Source organism: Danio rerio, chromosome 22, assembly GCF_049306965.1.
Source record: "Danio rerio strain Tuebingen ecotype United States chromosome 22, GRCz12tu, whole genome shotgun sequence".
Lineage (NCBI taxonomy): Eukaryota > Metazoa > Chordata > Actinopteri > Cypriniformes > Danionidae > Danio > Danio rerio.
This window is the reverse complement of record NC_133197.1, coordinates 2,163,427-2,175,197: the sequence shown is the minus strand read 5'-3', so window position 1 is coordinate 2,175,197 and position 11,771 is coordinate 2,163,427. Positions and strand designations below refer to the sequence as shown.

General features: G+C 37.2%; 1 protein-coding gene across 2 annotated transcripts; it reads right to left on the bottom strand.

The window, feature by feature from the left end:
• Window positions 1-1,052: 1,052 nt before the first annotated feature.
• LOC101887027 (uncharacterized) lies at window positions 1,053-10,281 on the bottom strand. Of its 2 annotated transcripts, XR_012397595.1 has the most exons (4): window positions 10,226-10,281; window positions 8,885-8,982; window positions 6,622-7,733; window positions 1,053-4,376 (listed from the first exon to the last, which is right to left on the bottom strand). XR_012397595.1 is itself a non-coding variant. In XM_005170370.6 (3 exons), the coding sequence occupies exons 1-3, from the start codon at window positions 10,273-10,275 to the stop codon at window positions 6,673-6,675; spliced, it is 1,209 nt and encodes a 402-aa protein (XP_005170427.3). In that variant the 5' UTR covers window positions 10,276-10,281; the 3' UTR covers window positions 5,196-6,672. The 2 variants fall into 2 exon arrangements, 1 of the variants encoding a protein (XP_005170427.3); XM_005170370.6 differs by lacking the exon at window positions 1,053-4,376 and having other exon boundaries at window positions 5,196-7,733.
• Window positions 10,282-11,771: the final 1,490 nt, after the last annotated feature.

Below are 11,771 nucleotides of genomic sequence, written 5' to 3'. Positions count from 1 at the left end.
GGTAATTCAATCATAACTTGATGTTAAAACAGCTATGATAACATTTATTTATTAACATGTGGCTCTCTAAATTCTCGGAAGCTACAGAAATTAAAAATATGAATCAGGAATACGTTGGGACCATTGCTTTTGTTTACATCCCTCAAAGTAGTCTAGAATCAATTTCATTCATATGCCTTGCTTCAACTGCGCAGTTCGGTGCAGTACAGGTAACCTGTATCAGGCTGGTGTCTTTACTGTCAAGTGGTGCCCAAAATACACAATGTAAAATAACATTTGAGTTACTGAACATCTTTAGAAATAGAAAGTTATTATATTACAATTCATGCAAAATATCTGGGGGAAAAATACAAACCACAACATTAAAAAAGAAGTTATATATTTTTTTGTTTCTCTTGAATTTTGCTCTTTATTTATTTTATTTAATATTTTTCTCCAACATACAGTTAAAGTCAGAATTATTATCACTGTTTATTTTTTTCCTAATTTCTGTTTGGCAGAGAAAAGATTATTTTCAACACATTTTTAATCATAATAGTTTTATTAACTCATCTCTAATAACTGATTTATTTTATCTTTGTCATGATGACAGTAAATAATATTTGACTAGATATTCTTCAAGACACTCCTATACAGCTTAAAGTGCCATTTAAAGGCTTTACTAGGTCAATTAGGTTAAGGAGGCAGGTAAGGGTAATTAGGCAAGTCATTGTATAACGATGGTTTGTTCTGTAGAAAGTGGTTCTTAAAAAAATTAAAAACTGCTTTGATTCTAGTCAAAATAAAACAAATTAGGCTTTCTCCAGAAGAAAATACATTATCAGACATACTGTGAAAATGTCCTTGCTCTGGTTAACATTGGAAAATATTTATAAAAAGGAAAAGAATTCAATGGGGGGCTAATTTTTGGACCGTTATCGTAAATAATTTTGTTAGATTGGCTCCTGGTTTGGCTTCAGTATTGACTAATCTAATGTATATGCACAAAAGGAACATTGTGAAAATTCCTGTAGAAAATATGACTTTAAATGAGACATTTGTGAGGGGTGTACTTGTATATGCTGAGCACTGTATATGTTTTATTATTAAAGGAAAACATAACCGACAACAACATAGCCCTGAAAAACATCACCTAAAAACACACTCCATGATCCTGATATAATATAACATACACAATATGATAGAAAATAATGATAAATCCTGCACACATAATCCAAAGCTACATAGCCCTGTGTGAAAAATGTGTTTGCCCCCTAAACCTACAAACTGGTTGGGCCAGGCTGAGCAGCAACAACTGAAATCAAGTGTTTTCAATAACTTACAATGAGTCTGTTACAGCACTGTGGAGGGATTATGGCCCACTCATCTTTGCAGAATTGTTGTAACTCAGCCACATTGGATGGTTTTTCAACATGAACTGCCATTTTAGGGTCATGCCACATCATCTTAATTGGATTTAGGTCAGGACTTTGACTAGGCCACTCCAAAGTCTTCAGTTAAGTTATATTCAGCTATTCAAAAGTGGATTTGCTGGTGTGCTTTGGATTGTTTTCAGATGGGAGACACAGTGGCCCAGTGATTAGCACTGTTGCCTCACGGCAAGAATGCCTCTGGTTAAAGACCCTACTAAACCAGATGACATTTCTGTGCGGAGTGTGCTCGTTCTCCCCATGCTTCCGTGGGTTTCCGGTTTCCTCACACAGTCCAAAAACACGCAACCTAAGTAAATTGAACACACAAAATTGATACCACAGTCAAGATCTTAGGCAAGTACACCTCTCCTCAGTCGCATATATCCGTCATTCAACTAGCCGGGGAGAGTTAACCGAGATCTACCTGAGCTCAAACTCCTCTCTCGCCCTGCAAACTGAAGGGAGCCCAGGGCTCGAGGATCTCATAAGCTCAAGGCTCTCTCCCAGGACAGCATGCCATCAATCATCAGCTAAGTGTGAACTCTTGAAACCAGAGTTAAGTTTTAATAGAGGGTAAACACTTTTCCTTAAAGGGGCAGTTGTGGACTAATGGTTAGGGAGTTGGATTGAAATGGAGTGGAAAGGTTTCAAGTTCAATTCCCAGTCCAAGACATGAAAACGGGGGAAGTGAATGAACTTTTGATCGTGCAAAAGTGTTCGTCAGTCACAGGAGTGCAATTTCAGCTCATTCGCAGAGAGAGCTGGTGATTGGTCAATTTCAGCATGATCTGTAAGGGCAAAGAGCATAGAATCACCAAGAGGCGACTCTCTGTTGCTATTTGGGAAACAGCCACTAGATGCCGCTAGTGTCAGTCGGCGGCCCTTGTGAGATAAAAACTCCAATCGAACAACAGTACAGATAACTACCATTAGACAGAATGAAATAAAATATTGAGTTAAAGATGAGTTAAATTATTTTATACTCATACACCCCATTGAAAAGCAACATTTTAAATAATATCTCAATGAATAGAAAACCATTTTCAAAATGTTGACAAAACTAAGTTTAATATATCTGTTTAACTTATGAAAGTAAGGCTAACAAAATAACTGAAATTACAATTTGTTTAAGTTTTACTCAAATTAGGGTGATGCAAAAATGAGTATTAAATATATCAAAGAGATGCTCAACTTGATGTCTCTTCAGAATTCCCTGTAGGCGTTTAATAGGAATCAGATAAGGAGACAGACTATGTTTACATGGACATCAGTAATCAAATGATTTACTTTAATCTAATTAAGTCAATAATAAGACTAAGGTGTTTACATTGGTTGCTTTTGGAGTGTTACTCTTATGATCGCGTTTTACATGTTATAGCACATACTTAGATTAATGTCATCGCGCTATCCACATTTCCTCCGAAGTTTCATGTAATTTTGAGTGTTTCATTATTAATTTGCTGACTTAAACTGTGGTTTGGCACTTTCACTTTCATTCGGGCATGCCCCCCGTGACCACGGAGATATTGGATGCAACTATGAACTGCTGGAAGAGTGTTGTTTTAATGAAAGTTCATGCTGAATGGAAGAAAAAACCTTCGCATTTCACGAGGCAGGTGTCTGTGGTCTGCACTGACTCGGTAGGTGCAAAGACTGTCAAACAGCCGTGTGTGTGTGTGTGCGGACTGTCCTGTCGCAAAACGCGGCGAAAAGTCCAACATGACAGTAATAATTCGATTAAGGTGTTTTACGTGTCTGTGCTGCACTTCAATAATGCGACTTAAGTCGGCCTACTCCACACGTCTTAATTCGATTTCTCTTCAGTTTGATTATTACCTTAATCTTATTAAATTCATCAAAAATCGCCGTTTACATGGTCGACTCTTAATCATGGTATTGTCTTAATCACATTGAAATCGCCCTTTTTAGTCTTGGATATTAAGTGCCCTTCTAAAATGATCAAAAGTGCCCCCGTGACACTTCCCCCCTCCCCCCCTTCAGTAGGCGCGCGACAACAACGCTCTTGAGTATGCGCGCTTCCCCACCCCCCTCTTTGCAGTTTGAGTGTTTAATATAAAAAACTGCATGTGACAGAAAAAAAAACCCAGTCAAGAAGTGTCCAGCTTTCTTCAGTTATGATCGATGCAGCAGTGAAGATGGATGTTGGATGATGTTTGTACTCTACCATTTCGTTTCTCGATATAGAGTTCACTTGATATCCGAAAGCATTTAATGTTATAACGTTACTCCTTGTAGGGAGAATAAAAAAATTTAACTAAAAACAACGGCTGCGTCTGAAACCGCATATGTCCATACTATACAGTACGTTAAAATCAGTATGAGAGCCCAGCAGTATGTCCGAATTCATAGAATTCGAAAATCAGTATGCGAAAAGTACTCGGATGACTTACTACTTCCGGCGAAATTCTGAAGTGCGCATCTCATGCATGCTGCGCTATCCCATGATGCCCCGCGAATGAATTCATAAATGGGAGTAAAGCGACGAAAATGACGCAGGTACGTCACATGACTATGTCAAAATGGCGGACGTAGTACGTCCGAATTCCATTCATACTTTTCACATTCATACTGTATAGAACGTACATTTTAACGGCCGAGTGGTGCGTTTACATTCAAATGCAGTACCTACTGAGTAGTAGGCGGTTTCAGACGCAGCCAACATCTATTTGACTGAAAATTACAAGCAATAGCTGCACAAAATCCGCATTAGTGCTGTTTATACACTAGAAGCATATGTAGCACCAGAGTCGGAGATCCCAAATTACGTCATCGAAAATAAAGACGGCACCCACGGTGCAGAGTATTTTTTAAAAATAACATTAAAATGTTGTGTTTTATTCTAAATATTTCACAAAAAGGCATCATTTACATTATATTAAGGCATGAAAGTCCCTTTAAATTCCCTTTGAAGAACAAGAATATGGCTTCTCCTTTGTATGAACTCTAAGGCTGCATTTACACGGCAAAGGCGCAATGACTGTTGTGAAATTTGACAATATATCTAATAATTTTATATGTATAACAATATATATATACCAATATAAGTGTAACAATATGTGTTTGTGACTGAATGAGTGTTATATGATGCTCCAATGTCATATGGTGCTGCACAGACTATATTTGTCTTACTGATGCTGCTCAGACTAATCTGTCTTACTGATAGCTTTATTATATTGGAAGTGTAATCGTTCAGATGCATATCTCAGTACTATCTATGTAAGTGATTTTTACATATTGAGTAACATTAATTGTGACAATGCAAGTGTGTATTGTTCCTGTGTGTTTCCTCCATTATCTATCTCTTTCTCTCTCTCCACATGAGCGGAGATCAGGTGCAGCTGTGAGAGGGGCAGCGCCAGCTATGAAGGCACGCCGTTGACGCTCCTCATCGAGTTCTCTTCCTGTTTCCCCTCGCTTTTGTGTGTGTCTGAGCAGCTCGCTCTGAGTTCTCTGTGCGGCAGTGATCTGTCTGAAACCTTTTGTTCAAAGTAATCCGGTGAGATACTCTGTTAAATACGGTAATAGGACGGTAACCTGCATTAGCGGTGGCTGATTGTTTAATGCCTTTCTCCAACCCTGTTTCAAAGTCATCTGGTGAGATACTCTGTTAAATACGGTACTAGGACGGTATCATGTGTTAGCTGTGGCTAATATTTACCTTAATGCTGAATGATCAACGGGAAGGCCGTTTTTCTTTTGTCCAGTTTTCTCCTGTTTTGTGGTTAGTTATGGAGGTTAGAATTGTACGCTTTATTTATGGAATTTTATTTTTGGTATAGGTAAGAGGTTTAATATTAGGTAGCGTACCTTGTTTTGTTTGTTGTTTTGGCCTTTTTGTTCCCTGATTCTGATTTTGATCTTTTTGATTAATAAATCTGATATCCCTTATTGACAACTTGGCCTGTGTGTGTGTGCTTGGGGGAACAGGAACGGGGACTCTGGGTGACCACTTTTTATAGCGGTCATCCTTAAACTTATGTGCGTAGCGAGGTGCATCCGCTACGTAACACTTCTACTACCTCATAATATCCGCTTCTATTAAGAAAAGTGGCCATGAGATACAATACGCCTGAGGGAGATAGCTATTAGGTCATTACATTCCCTGCTGTCTTCAAGGGGGCACCCACACCAGAGCACTCGTATCATCCCAAAAGGTCATAGAGAAAGACTATAGAGGGGCTATTATCCATAAGACACAAGGGACTTATCTATAGTCGACATGGTAAGGTTATCCTTGGGCTAAATAACAATTAAAAACTAAACTCAGGGGATACGTCAGCCTGGTCTGGGGAGCAGGGGACACAGAAATTGAGACTAATGATCAAACTGTAGATATTGGTGAGATATGATGTGTTGTTAACCCTAAGGGAGGAAGACAGTATGTATAAGAACTGCATGAAAGGGGCTGCTCAGTGGGACATTTGATCGGATCACTCCTGTTGTTGCAAACTGCGCTTGTGACAATAAACGCTTCAACCTGAGTAACTCAGAACGACTTCAGACTTCTTTTGTAGACTTTGTTCGTTTCCTGAAAAATATCTAAATAACCAGAAGAGATTTCCACAACATGACCAGGAAAAAAAGAGAGCGGGCGCTGACTAACAGCTGATAATTAAAGAGTGCTCTTTTCTTTGTTCCAGTACGTAATCTGTTCGCAGCTGTTTTACTATAGTTTGTGACAGAAAGGTTCTCATTTGTCCATTTTCTTTTGATATACAGGCTTTTTTTTAACCCTTTAGGCATCTTAATGTAATGTCCAAGCTATGCACTAGTTTTATATTAGTTTATCTTGGTTACATGACGGACATTGCGCTCTCTCGCTCTCATTAACATGCTTATACCTGTGCTATATGGCAATGTAAAAGCTGTTTAAGTCCTCGTGTGTGTGAGATTTAAGGTTTGGGACTCTGCTGGAGTCCGTTCTGAAATTCGCTGTGGTTTTTAATGACGTGCGAATCGCATTGACAGGTGAAAATCAGATCTACCTGCTTACTGCAGACACGAGGGCACAGATCCGATTCATATCGGATAAATTTCCACATATGAACAAGGCCTGAATCTGATTCGAGTAAATCAGAATCCATGTCATTTGTTCCTGCTTACACGCACATGAGCCATATACGATCTGTGCCACATGGGAGAAAACAATCTGAATGGAGTCACTTGAACAGCACAGTGTAAACGCGGCCTAAGATGTGTCTTCAGCTCTAAAGAAATCAAAAATGTTTTGCCGCATTGATCACATCTGTGTGTTTTCTCCAGTGTGGTACTCCATGTGTCGATTAAGGTATGATGATTTTGTGAAGCTCTTCCCACACAAAGAACACGTGAACGGTTTCTCTCCAGTGTGAACCCTCTGGTGTTTCTTCAAGTCTGAAGCTCTAATAAAAGTCTTCTTGCACTCAAAGCACACATGCTCTCTCACGCCAGCGTGGATCTTCTGGTGTTGCGTTAAAATTGACTGTCGTGTAAAACTCTTTCCACACACAGAACACGGATAAGGCGTCTCGTTTGTATGAACTCTGAGATGGATGGTCAGCTCTGAAGGCCTGAAAAATGTTTTGCTGCAGTGTCCACACTTGTGCGGTTTCTCTCCGGTGTGGTTCATCATGTGTTTATGGAGGTATGATGATTGCGTGAAACTCTTCCCACACTGATCACATGTGAAGGGTTTCTCTCCAGTGTGAGTCCTCTCATGTATTTCCAGCATTTGTACCTGGCTGAATCTCTTGTTGCAGTGTGAACACTTGTACGGTTTCTCTTCAGTGTGGATCATCATGTGTTTTCTCAAGTCTGCAACTCTAATGAAAGTCTTCTTACACTTAAAGCAGACAAACTCTTTCACTCCAGTGTGGATCTTCTTATGTTCTGTTAAAATCGACTGCCGTGTAAAGCTCTTCCCGCACACAGAACATAAATAAGGCTTTTCTTTCGTGTGAACTCTGAGATGATCCTTCAGATTTGAAAACCACAGAAAAGTCTTGCCGCACTGATCACAGTTGTGTGGTCTCTCTCCGGTGTGAGTCAGCATGTGTTGATTAAGGTATAATGAGCGCGTGAAACTCTTACCACACTGAGTACAAGTGAACGGCTTCTCTCCAGTGTGGATCATCATGTGATGCTTGAGGCTGAATTTCTGCCTGAAACTCTTTCCACACTGAGTGCAGGTCAAACCTTTAACAGCTGCTCTATCCACTGAAATACTGTGTTCAGTCTCTGATTGAGTTTCTTCTTCACTCTTGACATGATGTTTCTCCTCATCTCCACTCAGTTCTTCACTCTCCTCCTTCACCATCACTTCTGAAAATTAAGTAAATGAGTTACTTTTTAAGAGGCTAGTTATGACAGCATATGCCATGCTGGAATCCTTTAATCATGCAGTCAAGTGATCATGAATAGGAGCATTGGTGTGTTTGGCTGAAATGTAAAGGAAGTCAAACACACTCAACGATATTATACACTTAACTAAAAACCTACTTTACAAAATCAGTCAGTATCTAGAGTAGGGATGGGCAATAACACAATTTTTAAATTCGATACGATACCGATACTTTTTGTCACACTTTTAACGATACTGAGAGATACCACTTATTATTTAAAATGGTAATGTAATTTTTCTATATGTTTATTAAAAAAAAAACATTACATGTAAATATACACACACACACACACACACACACAACCATATTGCATATACACGCTGCATACACATACATACTTTACATACACAATGCACAGATACATACATTAATATTATTTATTTATAATATTAATATTATTTACTTATATTTATTAACCTAATGGTAATGAGAGAGAAAGAGAGAGCTGGTACTATTTTATTTTATTTATTTTTAATTAATTATTATTATACTATATATATTAGTACTATACTATTATTTGCTGTGTACTATGTTTATATATATATATATATATATACATATATATATATATATATATATATATATATGTTTATATATATACATATATATATATATATATATATATGTATATATGTATATATATATATATATATATATATATATATATATATATATGTATATATATATATATATATATATATATATATATATACATATGTATATATATTTGCCACATTTTGTTTACGATAAACAAGTCAAGTGACATATTGATATATATATATATATATATATATATATATATATATATATATATATATATATATCAATATGTCACTTGACTTGTTTATTGTAAACAAAATGTGGCAAACAAAATTTTAATGTCAACTGATTTAAAAGAAAATGAGCTTGAGCTGTAAAGTTAATTTAGGCAGGTCCCATATTCTAAGCAATAATTGTAAATATAAAATAAAATGCAATATAAAGAAGGACTAAAACTGATGAAATGCTTGAAGATTTACAACATCCCTGCTGTTCAGCCTCATTATTGAAGAGTAATGAATGAACACAAACCTATTAGTTCTTCAGTCTCTTCCTGTTTAATTCTGCAGGGTTCTGGATCACTCATCTTCTCACTGTCCTTCAATAAACTCTGTCTTTCACTGATGGAGCTTCGAGGAATAAACAGAGAAATCTGATTACTTACAGTGATTGAGGAAATAAATCATATTAAGATGTTTTATCTTTTTATATGATACAATATGTGATTTGTTCAAAATCAGCAGACATCAATCAAATTAACTTAATGTGATAATCTGAAGAAATCAATATGAATAATGAGGTAAAAACAAGAGCTGTTAACAAGAGGATTTCAGCAGGTCTGATAACATTATTGAGCCTCAGACTATAAACACTTATTTAAGTTATTCAGGATCAACAGCAGATCAGCTCATTTTATACTGAGCAGGGCTCAACAATAAGCACTGCCCGATGGCCCGGGGCCAGCGTGAGAGATGCTCGGGACACTAGACAGAAGCGTAACTGGCCCGATTGGGGCAGTGCTGCCTTGTTGGCATCATAACCACAACATCAAATTATAAGGCTAAAAGAAGACATCTGCTTCTAACATTGTGGAAACATTAACATAGGTACAAAACAATGAAAAAAATGAAGTGATGTTTTTCTTAGTTTGCCGTCACTTTTAAGTCAGCCACCTTTTGTTTTGCAATAAAACACCTGCACATTTTCCATACCCTATATTTTACTGCTAGATATTTTAACATCTTTCAAAGATTTAAATTCACAGACAATATGTTGTGACACATTATTTAATATATGTGGCAAAGAAATAGCAATTAACTTGTTTTTTTTTTTGGTGGAGCCAGTGAAAATTTTGGCAGGGCAAAAATCTGAACCACTGGTCCAATCGGGCCAGTAGGAAAAATCTTTAGCGTTGAACCCTACTGTGTGTTTGAGTATTCATAACAATTAAAGTCATCTGATTAGCAGTCACACATCTATGTAGAAGCTGGAGAACCACAAAACCTTTAGAAAATAAAGAGCACCACAAACAGATTAACATTTTCCACACACACACACACGCACACATACATATATATATATATATATATATATATATATATATATGTATATATGTGTGTGTGTGTCGTGGTAGATTCCCATTATTCAAGACAAATCATACTTTGAAATATTATTAAAACAAACGAGAAAAGACAAAGAAACACTCAAGATATTGTCCTTAAAGCTCCTCTCTGCCTGCTGTATTGTTTTGGTCAGCAGACACACAGATAGAGGTGAACTCAATGCAGAAACTAGTCGCAGATTGTCGCTTTAATAAACTGTAAAGTGTGTTTTATTGTTGTGTAAACACGAGAAAAAGCGTCAACGACTCACCTCAGCTCTGAAGACTCGACGCTGAATGAACGCGTCAGCGCTGACGTCATCACGGCGAGGCGGAAGCAACGGCAGATCAACAACAACAAAAAATGGGGCGAAATACTGTTCATTGGGCAACTGTGGTATTTGACGTGCAATATAAATTGAGACAACACATGAAGTCAAGAACACAACACTGTTTATTAGGCAATTTAAACAGATTTAATAAATCTAAAATTATCTTTTCCTGACTACAATCAGGAAACAAATGCTTTTAACAAAATTGAAGAACAGTATTTTAAAATAACAGCTTGAACAATATGTCCATGCTGAAAATTTTAGATTGCTTTGATGCACTACATGGGTCTAAAGTGATCCGTCTAATTTTATTTTCTATATCTATTTTATAGCTTGTGCATCAAAGGGTTAATAACAGATGCAGGGTCATAGCCAGCCTGGTGAAAGGGGTGGTTATTTTTTCTCAAATCAAATTAACCTTTTTGCAGTTATTTGCCTCACTTTTGATTTAATTATGAGATTTGAATACTGCATTTTACTGACATTTTAAACACTGTTTTGTAGCTGAATTAGCTTGTCAGATGGTCATCATAATCATACTTTTTGATGTACCAAATATTTCCTAAAGATTTAGAAAAGAGTTTTTAAAATACAAATCAACTACATCATATATCATTAAAAAAAAACATGAATCTGTTGAAGTTTTCAATCAAAAACTGAAGCCTATTGTCATTTATTAGGCAGATAACAAACTGGGCAGCACGTTCAATTCACCTCAAATTTGTCAGAATTCCAATAAAAAATACAAGATTTAGAATATTTGTTTCTTGAAAAATGTTTTCTCTATTTAAAAGCAATAGAGTGGCCAAAGATGACTTCTCTAATGTCGGATTGTGTGTTTTCTTGCGCAGCTCGATGTTGGACAGGTGGAAAATAATTGTTAGCATAGGCCAATTAGCTGAAGTCACACCGAAGCCACAGCCAACTCTGCTTAGTCTTAAAGCTTTTTTCAAAGGGTTAGTTTCACTATTTATGTTGGCATAGCAGTCAAAATAGGAGAAATAAGCTCATTTTGGGACAAATTATGTACCTTTGTCAGTGAGGGGTGGGTCAGATCGCTGTATGCAAACACACAAGCTCAGATGGTAGCCGATTGCTGACTAATTTTATTGGCTGACGCTGCTTTGACGATCGCGTCAGCCCCAACTTCAGACATGCCCTCTGTCAAGCGTTAACGAAGCCCCGGCGTTAAGAACTTCAGTGTTAAGAACTTCCACAATTCAGTTCTGCAACTTTTTAAGTCACCCATTCAATGTGAGTGGCTGTTTCTCAATTCCAAGAACGCAGAGAACGGACATGTGTTCTTGTGAAGACCGATCTGGCCGAGTCACCTCAGAAGAACGAACTCTGGAGACCATGAGGACAGAGAACACGAGAATCCTATGAGATGTGCGTTCTTCCTGATGGTCACATGACAATCACGCATTTTAAATGGTAAACGATTTAAACATTACAGCGTTCATACAACGGTTTATTGTTTTTTTCC

Excerpts from the sequence above, each read along its gene's own strand:
- LOC101887027 (XM_005170370.6), bottom strand. The coding sequence starts at position 10,275 with ATGACGTCAGCGCTGACGCGTTCATTCAGCGTCGAGTCTTCAGAGCTG. Across the intron at positions 8,983-10,225 it reads GTCGAGTCTTCAGAGCTGAG|CTCCATCAGTGAAAGACAGA; the intron begins GTGAGTCGTTGA and ends TATTCCTCGAAG. Across the intron at positions 7,734-8,884 it reads AGAGACTGAAGAACTAATAG|AAGTGATGGTGAAGGAGGAG; the intron begins GTTTGTGTTCAT and ends CTTAATTTTCAG.